The sequence below is a fragment of the Ursus maritimus genome, unplaced genomic scaffold, assembly GCF_017311325.1.
Source record: "Ursus maritimus isolate PB19 unplaced genomic scaffold, ASM1731132v1 scaffold_21, whole genome shotgun sequence".
NCBI lineage: Eukaryota > Metazoa > Chordata > Mammalia > Carnivora > Ursidae > Ursus > Ursus maritimus.
In genome coordinates, this window is record NW_024424564.1 from 39,050,650 (window position 1) to 39,074,353 (window position 23,704).

The 23,704-nt window shown below is 47.7% G+C and overlaps 1 protein-coding gene across 1 annotated transcript in view; it reads left to right on the forward strand.

The window, feature by feature from the left end:
- The window catches only part of STAB2 (stabilin 2), a 144,219-nt gene that overhangs the window by 88,102 nt on the left and 32,413 nt on the right, over positions 1-23,704 (forward strand). Inside the window, 15 exon segments of the mRNA XM_040637381.1 lie at positions 157-252; positions 3,027-3,222; positions 4,619-4,714; positions 7,044-7,089; positions 7,935-8,011; positions 10,048-10,080; positions 10,083-10,172; positions 11,952-12,025; positions 13,667-13,738; positions 17,219-17,338; positions 18,237-18,284; positions 19,317-19,400; positions 20,934-21,080; positions 21,846-21,986; positions 23,612-23,671. Coding sequence (XP_040493315.1) covers positions 157-252; positions 3,027-3,222; positions 4,619-4,714; positions 7,044-7,089; positions 7,935-8,011; positions 10,048-10,080; positions 10,083-10,172; positions 11,952-12,025; positions 13,667-13,738; positions 17,219-17,338; positions 18,237-18,284; positions 19,317-19,400; positions 20,934-21,080; positions 21,846-21,986; positions 23,612-23,671 — 1,380 coding nt within the window.

Consider the following 23,704-nt stretch of genomic DNA (forward strand, 5'->3'; position numbering starts at 1 on the left):
GTCTCCTTTCTTACAAAGCAGCTCCAAGAAGCCAACCCCCTCCATTTCCAGAACATTTCAGTCAACAAAACAGCAATGCATCAGCCACCTACTTGCTCTTAGAGACTGGAACTTTTTCCTCACCCAAAAGCTGATACAATCGTTTCTATTTCATAGGGTGAAGAGATAAGGAGATGTATCTATACCATCTATTTCATGGGCAAGCGATCCCTGTTCATTGGCTGCCAGCCAAAATGTGTGAAAGCCATCATTGTGAGTATAACGATTGAATCGCCCTTCCAATTCCTGCAGCAGCATGGGGAAGTTTTACCGTATGCCACACTTTTCAGATGCCTTCCCATCTAGTCCTTCCGCCTCTCCTCTTCCTCCCCATCATCCCCATTGTCATCGTCATGCAAGGTAGCGGTAGTTGCAGGAAAACTCAGGACAGCCATGTAAGTCAGGAAACGGAAAAGCTGCAATATTCTACTGCATGGTGAGGAAATTGAAGGACTGAGAGCCTAGGAGGACTCCTCATTGTCACAACAGGGACGGAGGAGACAGCCAGCTTCCTAAGGAAAGAGAAGGTGTGCCTGCTTGTTTAGAAAGTAGGACCCCAGAAGCTAAGCACGTGTGCACTGTTGCTTTGGAATCTGCAGGAAAATTCTTTATAACTTCCTGTCCTGCCTCTTCCCCAGAAGACTAGACATACCCTCAGCCTACCCTACAGAAGCAAGATGGTTTGGCCTTTAAGCTACAATGCTTGGGGCTGCAGAAGATTTTGTGGGGTTTGAGGTTTCATTTTCCAGTATCCAGAAATGTTTTATTGGAACACAGCCATGCTCATCCATTTATTTTTTACTGAAGTATAATTAACATACAATGTTATATTCATTCCATGTGTACAACACAGTGATTCAATAATTCTTTTTTTTATAAGAATTTTTTATTATGTTATGTTAGTCACCATACAGTACATCCCTAGTTTTTGATGTAGTGTTCCATGATTCATTAGTTGCGTATAACACCCAGTGCACCATGCAATACGTGCCCTCCTTAATACCCATCACCGGCCTATCCCATTCCCCACCTCCCTCCCCTCTGAAGCCCTGTTTGTTTCCCAGAGTCCACAGACTCTCATGGTTCATTCCCCCTTCTGTTTACCCCCCCCTTCATTCTTCCCTTCCTTCTCCTACCGATCTTCCTGCTATTTCTTATGTTCCATAAATGAGTGAAACCATATGATAATTGTCTTTCTCTGCTTGACTTATTTCACTTAGCATAATCTCCTCCAGTCCCGTCCATGTTGCTGCAAATGTTGGGTATTCATCCTTTCTGATGGCTGAGTAATATTCCATTGTATATATGGACCACATCTTCTTAATCCAGTCATCTGTTGAAGGGCATCTCGGCTCCTTCCACAATTTAGCTATTGTGGACAATGCTGCTATGAACATTGGGGTGCATATGGCCCTTCTCTTCACTACGTCTGTATCTTTGGGGTAAATACCCAGTAGTGCAATTGTTGTGATTCAATGATTCTGTATGTGGAATCTAAAAACAAAACAAAGGAACAAAGAAACAAACCAAAAAAAAGGAAAACAAACAACCACCACCACCAACAACAAAAAACAACAACCACCACCACCAGACTGTTAAACACAGAGAACAAACTGGTGGTTGCCAGAGGAGAGGCGGTAGGGGTGGGGGGTAGGGGGAAGAGTGCAATAGGTGAAAGGGATTATGAGGTACAAACTTCCAGTTATAACATAAGACTGAGATGAAAAGTACAGCATAGGGAATATAGTCAGTAATCGTGCAGTAACGCTGTGTGGTGACAGGCGATGTCTGCACTTACCGGGCTGAGCACTGAGTAGTGTAGAGATGTGTGTGTTAGTGCCCTCAAGGATAAAGGCATCTGGGGTGCCTGGGTGGCTCAGTCAGTTAAGCTTCTGCCTTCGGCTCAGGTCATGTTTGGGGGGATCCTGGGATCAAGCCCTGTGGTGGGCTCCCTGTTCAGCAAGCAATCTGCTTCTCCCTCTCCTTCTGCTCCTCCCCTCCCCCATGTTCGCACGCGCTCTCTGTCTCTCTTACTGTCTCTCAAATAAATAAAATGAATAAATCTTTTTAAGAAAAAGAATAAAGGGGGCGCCTGGGTGGCACAGCGGTTAAGCGTCTGCCTTCGGCTCAGGGCGTGATCCCGGCGTTATGGGATCGAGCCCCACATCAGGCTCCTCCGCTGGGAGCCTGCTTCTTCCTCTCCCACTCCCCCTGCTTGTGTTCCCTCTCTCGCTGACTGTCTCTATCTCTGTCGAATAAATAAATAAAATCTTTAAAAAAAAAAAAAAAAAAAAAAAAAAAAAGAAAAAGAATAAAGACATCCGTGATGGGGATTAAAGAGTACACTTACCATGCTGAGCACTGAGTAATATATAGACTTGCTGAATCACTGTATTGTACACCTGCAACTAATATAACATTGTATGTGAACTGTACTGGAATTATAATTAAAATTTAATTAAAAATTTTAAAAGAAGAAGAGGAGGAGGAGAAAGAAGGAGGCGGAGGAGGGGGAGGAGGAGGAGAAGCAGGAGAAGGAGGAGAAGCAGGAGGAGGAGGAGAAGAAAGGCATGCCCAGGCCCAGTGCACAGCCTGTAGGGCTTCCCTAAACGACAAGAGATTCACTTCTGAAAGCCCGGGGCTTCCCCCGCCGAGGCCTCTCCGGGTCAGTAGCATGAGGATGAGTAGCACACCGGGAAGGGGCGGGGCTCCCCAGCGGCATCACCTGCATTAGGCTTCACTCTATTCCTGCTGCCTCCTTCCCGCTCCTCTTCATCCGCGTCTCGCGCTTGCCTTTTTCCTTTGCCTCTTGCCTGCCTGCCCGGCGTCCTGCTCCCTGCGTCCTGCTCCCGGGCCCTCCACGCGCGGTCCAAGCTCCGGGCGCGCAGCCGGCCCCACCAGCAGGATTTCCAGACAGCGTCAGGGACAGAACCCGCGGAGATGGAAGTGGGGCCTCGTCCCAGCCCAGCCTTGCCCCTCCGTTTCAGACGAGAGAATGCTGTGCGGGCTTCTTTGGTCCCCAGTGCCAGGCCTGCCCGGGGAAGGCCGAGAACGTCTGCTTTGGAAACGGGATCTGCTTGGACGGCGTGAACGGCACGGGCGTGTGTGAGTGCGGAGCGGGCTTCGCGGGCACGGCCTGTGAGAGCTGCACCGAGGGCAAGTACGGCCCCCACTGCGACCAAGGTGCGCACCCACCTCCCCACCTGGCGGGACCTCCCGCCTCCCCCCTGTTGTGCAGAAGCAGCCGCAGGGCAGGCGAGAAGAGCGCCAACCGCTCCCTAGTTCACCCCCCAGGCTGGGATCCCGCCTCTACTATCATGTGAATTTTAAGAATGTCTGTGTTGTGTAATTTGCATAGAACCGTGTTTCCAGACATTTTCAGTCACTAACTAGACCTACCAACCCACCTCCAATCCGTTGCTTGACCTTCCGCAACCAACCACATGTGTCTGCGTTTGCCTGCGGGCACACTGATCCTCGCGGTCAGCCTGTCGGGTTTGGATATAGCTTGATAGTTTGAAATGCCCGTTTGTGCACGATATCTGCTTGAATCCGCTCAGGAACCTTAAGCCCTTGGGTACCCTCGTACCCATTTTACAGACGAGTGTATTAAGGCAGACCTGAATGACTTCCCTTAAGGTCACACCTGACAGGAGGCAGAACTGAGATTTGAACGAGTATCTTGCTTGGCTTCTAAGCCTTGCTTTTGAATCATGCTGTCCTTTACCCGAAGATTACTCTATTAATTCACCTTCAGCAAGCCACATGATTTAAGCTGTTTTCACAAAAATCGTCATCTGTTTACATTCTCTGACCTTGTGCCCAAGGACACACGTGGGAGGAATTTCCTAATCCATGATGAGAAAACAAGGCAATTTTTTTCTACCCTGCACTGAAAACCATAAATTGGACCTGGCTATCACTGCTTTGTCGTCAGCTTTCCAAGCCAGACAAAACCAGTATATCATGGAATCGTTATAATTGGACCATATAATATGTAGCTGCAACTACAGGGCTGACTCTGTCATTTGGAAGCATCTTCTGCTTTCACTTGTGCAGGACTTCCTAACCGGTGATCCGTAGACGACCTTCATGGGGGCCAGCAAAGCCCCAAACCTGAATGTTTTTCTTGGGGGAAGGCATCCAAAGCTTTCCACCAGTTCTCAGAGGCTCACGACGCTGCTGCACAACAAAGGGATCGGCTTTTCTATGTTGTTAAAGAAGCCAGTGCCACCCAGGTTTATATAAACCTAGCGCACGGACCCTAGGGAACACACATGGTTCCATCCCAGGGCGTCGCACGCGACCCTGGGTCCTCCACTATGCTTAGCTGACCCACAGGGCTACACAGTCGCACAAATGTGGTCTCGGTCAAATCAAATCATGACCTGATTTGACTCTGTCTCCTGTGCCCCTGCCCTTCCTGTGAATCCAGCCCTCCAGTAAGGACAGTGGTTCTCTTGGAACCAGGTAGGAGACTGAAGTGCCCTTCATATGAAGAGTCCCTTCACAGTAAATGACAACGAGTTCCGGAACACAGGTCAGAGGGCTAACAGTCTGTGGACTCTTTCCCACTTAGTGTGTTCTTGTGTCCACGGGAGATGTAACCAAGGACCCTCCGGAGACGGCTCTTGTGACTGTGACGCTGGCTGGCGAGGAGTGAGATGTGACACTGGTAAGGGCGAGTCTCTCAGTCCTATGTTCTTAGCCTCACTTCTGAGCAGCTACATTTGTCTTCCTAAAATAGAAATGACACCTTTAGGGGGCGCCTGGGTGGCTCAGTTGGTGAAGCATCTGCCTTCAGCTCAGGTCATGATCTTGGGGTTCTGGGATCAAGCCCCATGTCGGGCTCCCTGCTCAGTAGGAAGTCTGTCTCTCCCTCTCCATCCACACCCCACCACTTGTTCTCTCTCTCTCTCTCTTTCAAACAAATAAATAAATCTTTTAAAAAAGAAAAAAAGAAAAGCAGAAAGAAGAAAATAAGAAATACACTCCCACAGCAGGAAAGACTATCACTGATATTTCACATTAGCCTCCCAACCTTTCTCTGGGTGTGTAAACATATGTGGATGAGACCGTGCCCTGCATGCAAGGGTTATAGCCTACTTTTCCATTTCACAATGTGTCATGGATATCTTTCCATGTGAATAAATATCGATAATATCATTTTTAATTTTCATATAGTATTCTATTATATGACTATATCATACTCTCTAAAACCGATTTTGTATTGTCATCATGGTGCTGCAATGAATGTCTCATATGTACATTTTTTTTGCATTTGTCTAACTAATTCATTCACTAGTATTTCTAGAGAGGGGATTTCTGAGTCAGAAGTTGGCACATTTGCTACTTACTGCCAAGTTGTCCCTCAGAGTATATCCATTTATTTTCCCACTAACAGGATCTGAACAGGCCCATTTCCCCCAACCCTACCACATGGCACTGATGTTTCTTTTTTTTTTTTTTCAGATTTATTTATTTATTTGAGAGAGAGAGCATGCGGGGGGGGGAGGGCAGAAGGAGAGGGAGAGAGAAACTTAAGCAGACTCCCTGTTGAGCGCAGAGCCCAACACAGGGCTCACCCCCAGGACCCTGAGGTCATGACTGAGCTGAAACCAAGAGTCAGATGCTTAACCGACTGCACCACCCAGGCGCCCCTGTAGTGATGTTTCTTAATGTGCTCCAAGGACGGACCTCCAGACTCACTCTGCCTGCTTGCCTAACTGGGAAGACAGAGCCAGCCTACCCCCACCGGCCTACCCAATCTAGAAACCACCCACTTGGCCTTTACGCCTTCCACTCCCGCTCCCTCACTGCCTCACCAGCATGTCTCCGTTATTCTAACCTCCACATCCCCTCCTGCTGCTCAGCTCCCAGCAGGAGCCTTGTGATCTGTCCCTCTGCCTCCTGTCCCAGCTTCCTCAATTGCATCCGTCCTCCACATGGCTGCCAGAGAGAACATTCTGAAACACAGATGACTTAGCTCAGGCTGCTATAACAAATACTATAGATGAGATGGCTTAGAAGCAACAGAAATTTCTCTCTCATAGTTCTGGGTGCTGGAAGTCTGAGATCAGGTGCCAGCACCGACAGGTTCTGGTGAGAATCCTCTCCTGGGTTGCAGACCTAAAAGATAACTGGGATGTCTATCGATAGAGAATGGGGAGATCAGGGATTTCCAGGCCGAAGGAAGAGCATACACAAAGGCACAAGATCCCATTGCATCCATTCCCGTCCACTGGAGCCTCTCACTGTTCCCTCTGACTCCAAACAGATTGCCTTGATGGTCAGGTCTCTCTTCCTGGACCTTCTGGGTGACTTGGCCAGCTCTAATGAGATTCTATCCCAAAGGCTCTTAACACGAGCATCTTCCCCAAAGGGTCCTCTTCCTTCATCTCTAAGGATTTCTTTCTGGATCCTCCCCTGCTGGGAAATATCTGTTAGCTGTACATCCAAGGGCAAGAGCCTCTGCTATTCCAGGAAATTTAGGAACGAATCGAGCTAATAGAGAATAGGCACCTGCTGTGTGCCTGCCTGGTCCTGAGTACTTTTTGCATATGCAAAAGGGGAAAAAAAGTTTAATATTCATTATAATTAGGTTTTGCTTGTTTATATCACTCCGTAATAAAATGAAAGAATAAGGAACATAGGAAATATAAATGAAAGTAGAAAATCAGGCCCCAGGGAGGAGCATGCATCAACATCCAGACCCTGAGGGAGAACACTGGTTTAGTCTCCTTGCATCCTCGTGGAGCGGCACGGGGCCTGGCATGCAATAGACAACTCCATCAGTATATTTGACCTTCCAATTTGGCTCTGAGCTTCCTGGCAGCCCATGCGAAAAAAGGTTTTACAAGGTCACAGTGTTTTGCATGGTTCACATGATGCATATCATTACTTCTGAGGAATTAAGCCTTTTCTTAGCACCAAGTACTCAAAGAAAGTTCTTGAGGTAGGTTTAGTACAAAAGGACTGACCCAGCAATTGGTTCTCTCTTTCAGAGATCACAAAAGACGACTGCAATGGGATATGCCACACCAGTGCCAAGTACGTACCTCCGAGCTTTCTTTGGGGGGTGATGCAAAAGTCAGTCTTTCCTAGAAGTGTTCAGCTCAGGGTAATCGCTTCCTGAGACCATTTCTGAAGAGTTAGGATAAAATTAAGTATGAACTGAAAATTCCCTCTGAAAAGGCCACCGTCACCTTGCCAGGTGCAGTCTTTTCAACAAGCTGCCCCCTGAGTTTCCTGGCTTATTGGCAAAAATGCCAGTTGTTACCCCTAGTTCAAGCCACGGGGACTCTTCATAGAAGCCAAGGAGAGGCCAGTGCACCTCACCTTCGTCCAAACTTGCTCCCGATTCACCGCCAAGCCTTACTTGTTCAGACTTTGGCCTCACACTCCTAACTCCCAGAGGGGCTTCATGGTTCATTAGTTGACCCAGTAACTAGACGTTGACCTGAATTCAAACCAGCCCCTGTCATTTTCATTTTCTGCATGACCTTGAGTTGATTACTTTATGCTTCTAAGCCTCAGTTTCTCCATCTATAAAATGGGACGAATAATATCGTCTTGTTACGGCTATTGGATATTGTGTAGGTTTTACAAAGTAATGTGCAAAGCACAGCCCCGAGTACATAAGTGGCTCTCTGAAGATTGGTAGCTATCCTCCCTACCCCTGGGCCGATGCCGACATACATACACCCTGCAGTTTCAGCTGCCCCTGGCAGGGCTGTGCTAGAATGGCCTCTCCTTCCAAGGCTTAGGCAAGACTTTTGAATGCTGCCTGGGGGCAGGAGCCGGGATGCTGGGGATGAAGGGGATGGTGTTATGTTTTTTGGTTTTTTGTTTGTTTTTTTTTCCCCACAAACAGCATTTGCCCTTTCCAATTGCAGCTGCCTTCTCAATCCAGACGGCACAGCCTCATGCAAATGCGCCGCGGGATTCCAAGGGAATGGAACAGTCTGCACAGGCAAGCGAGGAAGGGGTCTGCTGGGGGGGACAGCAAGCGCAAGCTGTTGAGAGGTCTGTGTCCCTGCAGACTGGATGGACAGCCGCTACCAGCCGCTGAGGGTGAACTGGCTGGAACAGGGCACCTGACTGTGGCCCGAGGCAAGAATACTGGTCACGGACGGGGCATGTGTCGGCTTAGGAATGGGTGGGTCGGTTGCACCTGTTTTCTTCTCCAAACATCGGTGCACGGCCTTGACCGCGATTGAAATCACCTGGAGAACTTTAAAAACACTGGTTTGACCGACCCAGGGTGTGGCCCAGGCGTGGGGACTCTGGAGTGGGACAGGGACTTGAATCTCGGTTCGTCCTCCGACTACCCACGTGGCTTTGGGTGGGTCTCTTACCTGCTCTGAGCCCCCTTAGCTCACTTACAAAGTAAACAAAACTGTCTCCCCAGCAGAGTGGTTTGGGGATGAAATGACCTCTCTGTACGTACAATGGCAGAATGAGACAGCAGTTTAAAGTAGCCCCAGTGTCAGACTCTCCTGGGTTTGAGTCTAAGTTCTTATCACTTGTGCTGCCGTGGGAAAGTTGCTTGACTGATTTTTGCATCACTTTTTCTATTTGTAAGTTGTAGATAATAAGAGAATCTCCCTCACTGGACTGTTGGGTGATAACCTGGATTAATCCCCGTGAGGTACTTAGAACAGCCCTGGCACAGAGCATACTCAACAAATGCGAGCTAATATTCTTACAGGACCCACCACATCTTTGGTGCTAGAAAAATGGAAACACTTAACATCATTTTTCTCTTATGCACCTTGTCCAGGCAGGTTTCGGCCCAGATTCTAGTGGAACTGGACAATGAATCTACCAGCTTGCTTCCTAGACCATCGTAGCCTGGGGATTGTCCCAGCACGCAGGCGCCCTGACCCAGGGCCCAGATGTTTCCTGCACTAGGATGTGCTCAGTATGCCAGGGAAAACAGCTGGAAAGGGACAATAACGGAAACATTTTTCTTGCCTTCTGCCTTTTGGGAAAAACAGCAAAAGCAGAAGACACAAGTTAACAGGAGAACAGCCAACATTTCTATAACACTTTCATATACATGATTAGATGGGAGTCTCTAAACCCGTAAACAAACCCCCATAGGTGGACCCCAAGGTTCATATTAACTAAGCGGCTTGTCCAAGGTCACAGTGTGGGACTCCAAGTGGATCTGGGTCTTGGCTCTACTTTGAATTAATTTGAGTACATGTTGTGAGGCCAAGGTCCAAGTTCATTCTTTTGTATGTGAAGATCCAGTTGTCTCAGTATCATTTGTTGAAAAGATTGTTCCTTCCCCCATTGAAATGTCTTGGCAACTCTGTGCAACATCAGTTGACCTTAGATGTATGGGTTTATTTCTGGACTCTCAATTCTATTCCATATATAGACATCCTTTATCAAAAGGTTAAGGAAGTTTCCTTTCATTCCTTGCCTGTTGAGTTTTTATTATTAAGGGCATGGAATTTTATCAAATACTTCTGTTCCTTCTATTGAGATGATTATGTGGCTTTGTCTTTCATTCCATTGATACGTTGTAGTACATTAATTGATCTTTAAATGTTGAACCACCTTGCATTCCTGCAAAATTCCCTCTTGGTGATGGCGTATAATTCTTTTTATATACTGCCAAATTTGATTTGCAGATATTTTCTTGAGGGTCTTTGTGATATATTCCCAAGGGATATTGGGCTGTAATTTTCTTGTGCTGGCTCTGTCAGGCTTTGATAGCAGGGTGATACTGACCTCATAAAATGAATTGGGAAGCTTTCTCCCCTCTTCCAGTTTCTGGAAGAGTTTATGAAAATTAGCTGTTTATCCTTCTTTAAATGTTTGGTAGAATTCACCAGGGAAGACATCTGGTGCTTTGCGTTCTTTTGAACTATTCGTATTTGATCCAGTGCCTGGCATTTTGAGGTACCTTCCATTTCTCACCAAGTAAAAATGCATCACTGTTTTTCTCCCCTCTCCTCACCTGCTCTGCCTGGGCGTCCCATCTCTCTCCTACAGCCATCAACGCCTGTGAGACCAGCAATGGAGGTTGCTCGCCCAGGCTGACTGCAAGAGACCCCCCCCTGGGAGCCGACAGTGTGTGTGCCGGGCAGGCTACACGGGCGATGGCGTCGTGTGCCTCGGTACGTACTGCCCCTCACCTGTCCAGTGGCCGCGGTTCAAGAGTCAGAGCCCTGGACAGTGGTCCTGTTATCAGGACCTGCCACTGCTTGGAATCATCTGTAAGTGTATCTGGGCGGGAAGGCATGAGGGTGTGAAAATGTGACGGCAGTGGTATGAAGGTGTGTGATGGCCAAAAGTCCCCTGGGAAGGAGAAAACGGAGACATGTGTTCCAGTTAAATATTGTGGTGGTGCCTGGACTTTTTTTTAACATTTATTAGTCCTTTTTTTTTTTTTTTAACACAATAGCACATTCTCACTATAGAAAAATTAGAGAATGCATATATGCTGGGGGAGAATATTCTGGAAAGAACCACCCTTCCTATTGTTATATCACTCCAGACCATACTTCCTTGAATGGAATTCTGTCTTATGATACATAGTATTTACTATGCTTAGCAGTTTGAAAGAACAACTCTCTCTGAAAATAAGCGTACCTCCAAAGCAGTATCATCATGGCTACACACTACTCTAAAGGTATGCCATAGCAAGCCGTCTGGCTTTTGACATTTTCGTTGTAAAAATAATAATAGTAATAATATTTGTACAGAAGCCTTGCAAGCATAGTACAAAAGTAGGCCCATGTGTTCTTTACCTGGATTCACTATTGTTAATGTATTGCTCTATTTGCTTTATCATTTGCTCTCTCTCAATGCCTGTACACATTTTTCCTAAACCATTTGAGAGTAAACTATATATATCACATTCCCTTTACCCTTACACACTGGAGCATATTTGAGAATAAGGGTGAATTCTTGCATACCCGCAGCAGTTAGCAACTTCAGTCGATTTACTCCTGATTTAATACATTTGTCTAATTACCATTTGTCTTCTAATTTTGTCCTCTGACCCCATAACATAATGTCCTGTCTTGGCATTTTCTTCCTCTAGTGCAGGATAGGGGTGGGCATCGTACTTGGCCACCGGGCCTCTTTAGTCTCCTCAGGTCGGGGGTAGTTCTCCAGCCTTGCTTTGTCTTTAATGACATTGACATTTTGGAAGAAGACAGCCCACCACCCCAACTTTGTTATTCATTTCATGTCCTTCATTTGGGGTTTGACCAATGTTTGCTCATGATTATATTGAGATGATGCCTGCAGACCCAGTATCACAGGAGTGGTGATGCATCCTGCTCAGGATATCCCACTGGAGGCTCATGATTTCCAACTGCCTCTCATCTGTGATGTTAATTTTGACCACTCGGTCAAGGCGCTATCTGATTTCTCCACGGTACAGTTGCTTTTTCCCCATTGCTACTAAGAAGCAGTCAATGGGGAGATACTTGAACACCCAGCAAATATCCTGCTCCTCATCGAAGTGTCCTCCTAGATGGAAAGTCTATTGATGAGTCTTCCCTGAAGCAATTATATTGTGATAGTGACAAGCGATTTTTTTAATTCCTGAATTTCTTCCTTCATAGCATGTTGGATTAGACTCTGAGATTCTATTATTTAAGTCCTTGGCCGCAAATGCTCATCTTCATTCAGGAGAGGGACAGAGGCAAACCCACAGACTATGGCTCTGTTGGCACAGTCCCATCCCAGAGGGGCTAACTTTGAGAAACCGTATCTAGGACCTTTTCTGTGGGGGTTACTTCTGCCACAGGGTTGTTGGAAAACTGAATCACACTTGGACACCTGCTCACCTTGTTCAGTTAGCCATCCCACCTCGTTCCTCAAGATGTCTTTACTTGAAAATGAGGCTTGAATTTCATGCCAGGTATTGGCTTTTTGTTTTAAAGAGATCAACCCATGTTTGGAGAACAATGGTGGCTGTCACAAGAATGCAGAGTGCACGCAGACGGGACCCAACCAGGTGAGTTCTGCCCCCCGGGGGCCCTTAGTTAACCAGGAACAAATTCCTGAGTCTTCAGACTGAGAACAGACCTGTGGACACCAGCAGCATAAAAAGAACATGTTAGGGGAAAATCCTGAACGAATTCCCAAAGAGGCCATTCTGTGGGAATGAGAAATGGTGGAGGTGAAGGAACAAAGGGTTCTTGGGAGAAGGGACTTCCTGAGTGGGAGACGTAGACAGCTGCCAACGCAACATGGTTTCAGAAGCACCTAGAAAGTTTCCAACAACGCTCTCCTTTCTTTCGGCTTTCTGATGTCCAGAATCCCACACGTTTTCTTGAGGCTCTGCAATGCTTGTGCCATGGCAGAAGATAGCATCGTTAGGCCCTCTGTCCATCGTTTAGTCCGTAACATAGTGAACCTTACAGCCAGAGCTAACACGAGGAAGTTACCTCCATCAGAAACCAGATGATGAACTGAAGTCCCCAGTAATGTTCTAGGGACCTTCTTGAGCCCCAGAACTCAGTGCCAGATCTCCCAATGGGCAGAACAAACAGGAGCCTAAAGCACCCAAAAATAAGGAAAAACACACACTTATTTTAAAGAATCGTGTGTGTGTGTGTGTGTGTGTGTGTGTGTGTTTACACATATAGTGGTAGAAAAACCCAGCACAATTAGACATATTTTGGGGTTCAGCAGAGTTCTTATTTCAAACCACATATGGAGTAAGGAAAACCTAGAAACGTTGTGCTGCTCAAGGCCTCCCCAAATCCTCCTCCAGACCTAGAAGGCAGTGAGAGGGACACAGGGTTGATCGCGGAGACAGGACCTCAGCCCAGGAGGGGAGGCTGGGGGTGTCTTGGTAAAGGTTTAGGGCCAAGGTCAGGGCCCACAGTGAAGGACGAGGCAGAGGAGTGAGCCCCTGCTCTTTGATGCTGGCTGACCCTGCCAATGAGTTCCAGTTCCAACAAGCAGACATGAGACCGGAAACGCTGCCTCTCTGGGGGACACATTAACAGCAGGTGCACTTTCTTCTGGGCGCGCGGCGTGGTGACTGGAGTGTAGCCGGGTTTCAGCCCCACTCGCTCCCATGCAGAGCGCCAGGGAAATGAGGGTGAAGTAGACAGTCCCCAGCTTCCTACAGACAGTGTCCCCTCCGTCAACGTGAAGCCCCCGCTGACTTCCTTGGCCAAACAGTGGGTCTGACTGATTGTTCTCACGTGTGCCACCCGTGCGACTCCAAAGCTCGCCTCCAGCAGCTCCCGGCGCTGGCGCCTCAGGGCAGAGCGTGGTGGAGATGTGCAGGAATGCAGGGTGCGTGGGAGTGGGCCTAGCTTAGCTTCCTCACGCTGAGCCTTCACCAGCCAAGGCAACGAAAGAGGTGAGTGCCAAGGAGGCAAGGGACCAAATCAGGCAACAATGTTTAAAAAAAAAAAAATAAAGTCTCTTGGCAGCAAAGTTAGGCTATGTAGGAGATGCCAGTGCTAATGTGAAGTGTGCCGAATGTGCTAGAATGTGAGATGACAACTATCATTGTAGAAAAGAGCTTACCAAGACCGAATGCAGACTCTAGGGGCATTACCGTTACCGTTATAGAAGTGGAGCCTGAGAGCCCGCAGAATCTCTCTGTGAAATAACCCACCCCCCTCCCCTCCGACAGGCGGTCTGTAACTGTTTGCCCAAATACACTGGAGACGGGAAGGTGTGCTCCTTCATCAACACCTGCTTGACCGTGAGTATGGCTCTGCGGCCAACGCCCTCGGTGCCCAGGCCTGCGGCGCCTTCTACACCCCCTGCTGGCGGGTGGCACCTGGAGGAGGCCTCCTTCAGAGCTGTTTCTGGGCCGTGAGGCTCATTTCTCCCTCGTGTTCTTGGTTGTAGTTGGAGAAACTCCATTCTCTGCCTCTTCTTCTCATGGCCTTCACCTCTATGGGGGTGTGTCTCTTCTAGTAAGGATTCCTGTGGGCTCCACCTGCCTCATCTACGATGCTCTCTTCTCTAGATCCTTAATGGCATCTGTAAAGACTCTCTAAACAAGGTCACACTCACACACACCAGGACGTAGGACATGGCAGACCTTTTGGGTATAGAGCGAGCACACAGCATCGTCAGAACTTGAACCCATGTCTGTCTTACTCAAAGGCTGCACCCTGGATCCCTTTCTGTGGTGCTTGTTCCTCCCACAGGGCAGCGAGCCCCAGAGGAGGACCAGTCTCTGCACCTTCCTTCCCTTCTTCATATCACCAGCCTCCAGCTGTGGCCATGAGCACAGCACAGACGCCATGTAATTAAAGCCCTTCCTCTCCAAGCTCTAGCCCTACCGTCCCCTGTGTTCGTCTGGCAAATGCCTCAGGAGAACACGTCCCCATAGGGAGTGATTGCAGGAAGCAGGGTGCTGGGATGTGGAGCTGTGATGACCAGACCCATGGCCAGGTTTATTTCTACAGCAATTCTTCAGTGAGCCTTTCCATCTGTCTGTCTTTCTGTCTGTCTGTTTTGTAATGGCCACCTTGTCCTGGCAACTCGCGCAATGAACCCACATGTGCCCAAGACTCGGTACAAGAGTGATTAACTCGCGGCCACTGCACCCATGACCGTCACCACCCCCTGCATTCTTTTCAGGAAAAATGGAAGTTTGTTTTCTTGCAAGATGAGTAGAATTAAAGCATGTTTTTCTGCAGATGAGGATAATCCGATTAGAGAGAAGGACACTGAAACTGAGGGAGGGAGGGAGGTGGGTTGTTACAGGAGGAAGTACAGGCGTGGATGAGGAGAAAGGGACCCAGAGCCCACAGCTGAGCCTCCGGGATGAGCAGGGGCGGTGGTAGGTAGGCAAGTAGTCAGTTAGTTGGTCAGTCAGGCAGTTAGTCAGGTAGGTAGGTAGTCAGTTTGTTAGTCAGCCAGTCAGTTACTGAGTCCCTCATGGCCCTTACTGTGAAATAGCTTGAAAATGTCTGTGTCTGACCATTCTAAATAAATTGTGACAGAGGACAGAGGCCACTCAAATTTCTTCACATCCAGTGGGGAACCTCGCACTGAATGACACACATCTAGGTCGATGGGCATTCCCTAGATACCAGGCGCCATTTCAGGCACTGGGAGCTCATCAGTGACCAAGCGGCGAAGTCTCCTCCCTTCAAGAGTTTACACTGAGGGGGAGGAGAGGGACATTTGGTGCGTAAGCGACTGGTCAGTCAGTTGTCGGTTTCTTTGTTAAATAAGGAAAGTAGAGTTGGAGGACAGGCCCAGGCAGGCGGCAGTGAGCGTCAGGACAGGAAGATGGGCTGGTTCTTGTGTCTATTTTCTCCGTAAGGTATGAGGCGAGCTCGTCCTTGAGAGTGAGGGCCAGGGGTTGAGAGTTGCAGAGAGGAGTGAAGGTGTGACGTGTCTTCTCCAGGGAGAGAGAAGGTACATGCGCTGGAGGAGGGGGGCAGTGTCAGTGTCTGTGTGATAACTTTGTGGCGAGTTCAGACAACAACACCCAGCCCGTCCATCAGGCCGGGCCCAGAGGCCGCGGTTTTTCGAGCCCTCCTGTGGGCCGCTGGCCAGGACCGAGCGAGGAGCCAGGGCGACCGGGCCCAGTGAGTGGGCGGGAATGTGGGTGAGAAAGAAGTTGGCTCAAAGGAGGGGAGGCCCCTGTGAGTCAAAGGAGGCTGGAGCCGCAGCATCGGAAGAGGTGGGTTGCGATGATGAAAGCTGGTGGTCAGAGAGAGCAGGGGGTTGAAGCAGAGCTCTCAGGAGCCGTCCACTTTAATGGCGGGACAATGTCAAGCGTGGTCCGGCGGGGGTGGCGGAGGCAGAATGGGGGCAGGTACAGTGGAGACCATTGACAGGGATGCTGACGCCACCGAGGGTGATGACAGGTGTGGAGAGAAAGCCAGTGATCCCGGCCCCACGGCTAGGACGAAGAAGGGGTGACAGTAGACTCCATGTGTTCTCAGGGAGCTGGGGCCTGTGAAGCATGAGAGCGTAGAAATACTTTGGCAGTGGCTTTGGAAGTGCAGCAAGAAAGACACCGTCCTAGCCCCCCCCCCCGCACCCCCAGACCATGAAGTGTGGAGTAAGAGAAGAAAAGAGCTTTGCCTGAGGGGTGCACGGAAACCTCTTCAGTAAGAGGCAGAGAGAGTTTTCTGAAAACGGGTGTAGACTGTCAAGAGTTCGTTAATGGCTGTGTGTTTCAGAAGTCACCAGAAAGGGTTTGTAAGGGCAGAAAGGGGTGGGTGTGGGGTCAGATCACGATGTCTAGAGCAGCGTGGAGGGGAGCGTCCATGAGGTAGGAGGGAGCCTTGAGAGCCTAGACCTTGCTGTCGTTGACTGAGATCAAAAGCAAAGTGGCACAAGGGGGGATTGGTCTTGGTGGTCTTACAGCAGGCTGGCAACGGGACAGTAAAATCCAGGGTACCTAGCCGGAAGATCCAGGGCCCCCAGGAGATGGTGAAGGGTCTTTCAGAAGGCAGCTTTCTTGGAGAGCTCACGGAGCTGTGTCAGCTTGAGGCGGGAATCTGGGACACTAAGTCCCCCCCGCCCCCCGGCCCAAATATCATGCTCCACAAAGACTTTGGGAACAACAGTTAGAGGAAAGGAAGATTTTACAGTCGGCCTCTAAGTCTGTTGATCTCCTTCTTTGTCAGCCCTATCAGGGTTCTTTTTCCTGAGCTCACTTTAACTTGGCTTGGGCTGCGGAGCCCTCCTCGGTGTTCCTATGGATGTCAGCTTTGAGCTGTACTCTGCTTTGTTTCTATTTTCGGTCTCTGTCCCATCTTCCCCAGTTTTTAAGCTCTTTGTGGACAAGGACAGTGTGTTCTGTTTTATACCCACTGCCTTCTAGCTGATGACTGTTACCTTGGCTATTATGAGATCAGAGCTTAAGCCTAAAGCTGGGAATTGTCAGACAAGATTGGTGTCTTTCTGGCCAACCCCCAGGTGCCAAGAAATTTCCCATTTGGAACCTCTGGTTTTGTCTGTATAAGGCTGGAGATCTGCTCGGTTGGACCCGAGCATCTTGGGATACAAGGCTGGGTGAATAAATGGCCCTTACAACCCTAGGGAGTTGAAAGGCAAGTTCAGGAAAGGGGCAAATCATGCAAACATGTCAGTTAGAGAGTGAGTAAAAACCTAAATGTCAGTGCAGAATTGCTTGGAGAATATTGACAGAGCTGGCAAACTGGTCTGACCCCTATCCGTATCCCTCACCCCTTGGAAATTTTTCCAGAAAAATGGCGGCTGTAGTGAATTTGCCATCTGCAATCACACTGGGCCAGAAGAAAGGACGTGTACTTGCAAAGCCGAATACACTGGGGATGGGTTTACCTGCCGTGGCAACATCTACCAGGTAAGGAAAAGCATGTTCCCATAAAGTAAACCCTATATCCCTCCCTGCGCTAAGAATCCAGGTTACCCAAGGGAGGTGCAAGAGTTTTGTAACTTGTAAAACTCTACAAAAATGGGAAAGACTGTTCGTATATAAATTGGCAATGAGAAGGGATTTTATCTACTTGTGGGAATTCTCAGATCAACGGTTCTAGAGTCAGAAGCACTGGGTTTGAATTCGACTCTGCCAATTAGAAATGTGGCATTGGGCAATAACATCACCTCTCGAGGCATCAGCTTTCTAATCCATTAAAAAAAAAAATACTAAGCCCATCAGGTTGTTATCAGAAATAACGTATGTGACAGGCACAGAGCACACAGTAACTCCAAGGCACCATGCTGTGGGTTGCTGTTGGAACATATAGGTGAGGGCAGGCACACAAGCATCTCTGCTGGGCATAGCAGACGAGGCAGCATTACACTTGTAGATGTCTACCCCTTTACAAAGCGAATGTCCTGTTATTTGGTTTAAAGAGGGACTAGAGCATTCTGGCTAATCAAATATTCTTGTTGAGGAAGAAATGAAATCTGCCATAAACCCATAACTGATTTTTTAAAAAATATTTGAACTTTTAAAAATGCTCCTAAAGCTTAGCTGCTTCTGGAAATGGCTGGACCTTTCTTTGATAAATCAGACGGTGACTCCAGAAAGGTTTTGGAACTCCCAGCATGTCCCCGTAGTTGTTCTGAACATCAATGGAAGCCTGTGGATGGGATGGAAATAGGCCCATCAGGGCAGATTTCCAGTTGAAAGTATAGGAGAGACTCTCGACCTTAGAGAAATTGTCCTTAGACAACCCCGGATGGTTCTTGCACATAATCCCAGACATGAAGTGGCCCTGCCCTGTCTTTGTTTCCAGGAGCTTCCCAGGAACCCAAAAACGTCCCAGTACTTCTTCCAGTTGCTGGTAAGAACATGTGTGTCTGTCTATAGCTGTAGGACGTGGGTCTCCAGCCAGATCCGGGGAAACTGTAGCCTCTGGAGCTGGTGAAGGGAGAAGAAAGTCTGGGGATGTGGATTTCTGAAATAGGGTCCCTGTTGGTCCTTTGTGGACTGCTCAGGCCTTGGGTGGGCGGCAGGAGTGGAAGCAACGCCGCCCTGGCCCGTTTGACGCACAAGAATGCCGTGTGTGCAAAAACTACCACCGGTAGAGGAAGGAAGCATTACTGGGGCGATCAGCGAACGCTTTGGGGGAAAATATGAAGTTAGAGCTCTGTGCACATCAAACATCAGCATAAGTGCCAGACATATTGAAAAATAAAAGATAAAAATATAAATGAAGAAGATAATAAAACCCAGAAGAAAATATAAGTAACCATAGGACCTTAGCATCGGCAAGAAAACAATTAGAACCGCTAAGTCATTCATCTTATTATTTACATTTGTATTATTATCCCAATTATGTAAAATATTTGTATGTAGAAAGACACTGGGAAAGAATACCTAAAAGTAACAGGTGACTTCCAGGCAGTGGGATTATGGGTGGTTATTTCCTTCTTTATGCTATATTTTCAAGTCTTTAATACAATAAGCATGTGTTATTTTTATAACTGTATACAAAAAAACATTATTTCAATGACAAAGAATATGAATGGATTTGGGGTGCCTGGGGGGCTCGGTCAGTTAAGCATCCAACTCTTGATTTCAGCCCAGGACTCAGGGCTGTGAGATCGAGCCCCACATCAGGCTCTGCCCTCCATGGGGCGTCTGCCTGAGATTCTCTCTTCCTTTCACTCTGTCCTTCCCCTGATATATATATATATAATTTTTTTAAAAAAGAATCAGAATGACTTTGAATCTGAGACTAAATAAAACACAGATCGCCCAATTCGGTTTTCCCTCCTCTCTGCCACCATCCACTCTCTCTGCTCTTTGTCTGAACCCCCGCCCAGTATTTATGTTAAATAGGTGACATGCGGCCCCACCTTCCTTCCCACAGGAGCATTCTGTGCGAGACCTGAGTGGTCCAGGCCCCTTCACTGTCTTTGCACCTTTATCTGCAGCCTTTGATGAGGAACCTCGGGTAAGCATGACGCTCTAGACAAGCAGAAGACGTTTGGGACTGGAGCCCAGTCTTTAGGTGTCAACCTGGAACCAATGCTGGGGACATTTCTGGGCAGGAGATTTAGGAAGAGCTGGTGCTGATCAGCAATGGGACGGGCTGCCTTTCAGCATAGGGACCCCTATAAAGGGGAAGGATTTAAGTGGATTTGCGGTGTAACAGCTAGAAGCCCGCTAAAAAATATTCCTGAATAGGGTAAGAGGTTGGAAAAGATCAACAATTCTTAAATGATCCAAACCTTCCATAGACAAAAAGAAAGAAGAAAGAAAGGGAGAGAGAGAGGAAGAAGGAAGGAAGGAAGGAAGGAAGGAAGGAAGGAAGGAAGGAAGGAAGGAAGGGAGGATGCTGGGTTAAAGGAATTTAAATCTTTTTTCTTGCAGACCTTATCAGAGCCTTTACTGTTCTAACATTCACTGGGACTCTTCATGCTGGATTACCCATTAACATATAAAAATGTAGCAAACATTTATTGAGTGTGCCAGACACTGTTTCTAGTACCTGGCCTAGATTAATTCATTTAGCGTTCACAACAACCCTATCAGTTGGGTGCTATTATCCCCATTTTACAGTCCAGGACATTGGCAGAAGTAACTTCCCCAAGGCCATATGACTAGCAAGTAGTGGAGCAAGGACTCAAACATGACTCCAGAGCCTGCGTCCTTCACTATGCACACTGCCTCTCTATGCATATATTTGATTTTATTTTTTTTAAGATTTTATTTATTTATTTGACAGAGAGAGAGACAGCCAGCGAGAGAGGGAACACAAGCAGGGGGAGCGGGAGAGGAAGAAGCAGGCTCCCAGCGGAGGAGCCCGATGCGGCACTCGATCCCAGGACTCTGGGATCACGCCCTGGGCCAAAGGCAGACACTCAACGACTGAGCCACCCAGGCGCCCCATGCATATATTTTAGATACTAGTAAAGCAGAGATACAAAAATACTTTTTGAAAGATGTTGACATTTGATAGTTTTTCTCTCAAAAGCATCAAAAGAGATATCATGAAACAAAGAGAACCTTATGGGCCTTTTATTACTTTTTATACTTTTTATTAATGGTTAATATTGTTTGTGTTTCGATTTATAAATGGGAAAGTATCGTGATCTTTTCCATACTTAAGGTTTAAATCTGGCCCAGGTACCTCTCCAAGGGGGGCAGGTGCCATGCAGCATTTCCCAGCATTTTTCACAAGAAAAGTCTTTTTGCAAGTAGCATCTCACAGGACTTAGGGTCCCGCCACATGTGTTGTGAAATGCTGGGCCAGGGGAACTTCAAGCTCCCTTCCAAGCTGAGAATCTATGTTGGAAGGAGGAAAGGAACGAGGACCACTTTCTCCCTCCTGCCTGAACAGCCTGTACCCTGTAACTCTGACCACCAGCCAGCCCTGACTGCCTCCTTCCCAGTCCGGTGGGGAGGGAGGCCCCGGCGAGGGCATCGGGGAGGGGAGACCAAAGGCTCCTGGCTCTGGCTGGAACCCTCCCATCTTCTATTACAGATTAAAGACTGGGACAAAAAGGGTTTCATGCCCCAGGTTCTTCGCTACCATGTGATCGCCTGCCACCAGCTGCTTCTAGAAAACCTGAAATTGATCCCAAATGCTACTTCTCTCCAGGGGGAGAAAATCTTCATCTCCGTCTCTCAGGTAAGAGAGGCCACCCACCACGTGGCCCTTTCTCTTCTCCTCTTCTTTAGAGTAATACCAGCGATAATAGTAATAACAACAACTAGCACATGTTGAGTGATTCCTTTGTGCCAGGTGGTATTTGAAGTATTGGATGTATGCTGACTTATTTAATCCTCAAAAGAATCTGTGATGTAGATACTATTCTTTTCTCCAATTTACAAATTGGGAAACTGAGCTCAGAGAAGTTAAGTAACTTGTCCAAGGTCACACAGCACGTAAATATTCGAGTTGGGACTGAAACTCAAAGGCACCCTGCTTTAAGCGGTCATCAGAACTGCTTCTGATCAGGAGCCAGCCAGGGAAGAATACTTTGGACCACAGCCACTTGGCCATGCTGGTCCCCTCGCTCCCCACAACAGAGAAACAAGTAGCGGCGGTAGAATCCATTGCCGAGAGAAGCAAGCGAGTGGTGGGGGCAGAAGGTGGTGTAGAGAATACATGTGAGAAAGGCGCCAGTCTCAAGCTGCTTGCTATTTCATATTTGAGAATCACAGTGAAATGACCATGGTGGTTGGTGATCTGTAATTAACTTCTCCAGGTGAGATTACAGGCTTGTCTCACTTCTCTTTTTATAATCACAGTAAATAAATGGGCTCAAGGCTCTACTTAAACATTCACTTTCATGATAAGTTAGCATGTTGCTAAAAGCATTCTGAAAGAAGTAATTTTGTGTCTGTTTGTCTCTGTGCTCATTTCTTTTTTTCTTTTTTTGGTTAATTTTAGGACACAGTGTATATAAATAATAAGGCTAAGATCATATCCAGTGATATCATCCATACCAATGGAATCATCCACATCATAGACAAACTGCTGTCTCCCCAAAACTTGCTTATCACTCCCAAAGATGCCTCTGGAAGGATTCTGGTGGGTGAATTCATTGTCATACTTCCGGCACAGAGTGACTCATAAGACTCATAATTTATTATCACAATTCTGATTTTTTAAAGATTTATTTACTTATTTACTTATTTATTTGACACCCAGAGAGAGAGAAAGCACAAGCAGAGGGGGAGGCAGAGGGAGAGGGAGAAGCAGGCTCCCTGCTGAGCAGGAAGCCTAACAGGGGGCTCGATCCCAGGACCCTGGGATCATGACCTGAGCCGAAGGCAGATATGTAACCGACTGAGCCACCCAAGCGGCCCACAATTCTGATTTTGAGGCATCATTCGGAGACATTTTAATTTTGCTCCTTCAGTCTCAAGCTACTATTAAAAGCCTAGTGAATATTATTCTGGTAAGAAGTAAATAGGTAAAAGTCTAATTTAAATAGATAAATGGATTTTATAAGATTTTCTTTCGTTTCCGCAAGGATTGGAAGATGGAGAATTACACAGATGGATGAGACTGATGATAGGTAGAAAGATAAATAGATATGAAGCACCTGGGTGGCTCGGTCAGTTCAACACCCGACTCTTGATTTTGGCTCAGGTCATGATCCCAGGGTTGTGAGATCAAGCCCTGCATTGGGCTCCATGCTCAGCAGGGCCTCTGCTTGAGGATCCCCTCTCTCTCTCCCTCTGCCCCTCGACCTGCTCACATGCACTCTCTCTAAAATAAATAAATAAATCTTTAAAAAAATAAAAGAGGGGCGCCTGGGTGGCGCAGTCGTTAAGCATCTGCCTTCGGCTCAGGGCGTGATCCCAGCGTTCTGGAATCAAGCCCCGCATCAGGCTTCTCAGCTAGGAGCCTGCTTCTTCCTCTCCCACTCCCCCTGCTTGTGTTCCCTCTCTCGCTGGCTGTCTGTCTCTGTCAAATAAATAAATAAAATCTTTTTAAAAAATAAAAGAAAAAAAGAAAAGAAAGATAGATAGATGGTAGATAAATAAATATCACTCAAAACAAACCTGGAGTAAAACTCCTTTTCAAGTGAAAGAAAAGACAATTTTGAATTTGATTGTTATTTTAGTATTGGCCAGGGTTTTTCATTGCAGACAATAGAACCCACTATGCCTAACTTAAACAAAAAGGGGATTCTTAAGATATTAAGTTCATCACTGAATCTCTAAGAAAGCCAGAGAGCCAGGAGCTACCCAGGGAGACCAGTGTAGGGAGGACCTGTGAAGGGAGGACCCCTGACTTCACCACGGGGCTGTCCGGACCTGTCTCCGGCCTCGGCACCTGCAACATGCAGGTCTAAGCACCGGATGCCTCTGCCACTGTGCCAGTCACGGTCCCCCTCCTAGCAGTCACACCCACCTCACGTTGTTTCCTTCCACCCATACGTCTGATGAAACCCCTGTGCTTGCTGGGTGCCCCGTCGCCTATGAGGCTGTGGCTGCAGGGCAGTCTGGGAAAAGGCAGCACATAGCCCCCCAGCCTCCATCACGCAGAAAGGCCCGGGTACACGGGAGCTGGAGTGGGTGCTGCTGAGCCGATCCCCAGCACCTGCCGCGTTGTCTCACCCTCATTCCAGTCGGTTGAGCTTTCGTGGAAGTGCTTTGTGAACCGTATGAAGGAACGTGTCGTTCCACTTCTTACTATCTTTGCAGCAAAATCTCACGACAGTGGCAGTAAACCATGGCTACACCAAATTCAGCAGCCTGCTACAGGTAAAGCCCTCGGGGATAATCTGCCGTAGGAAT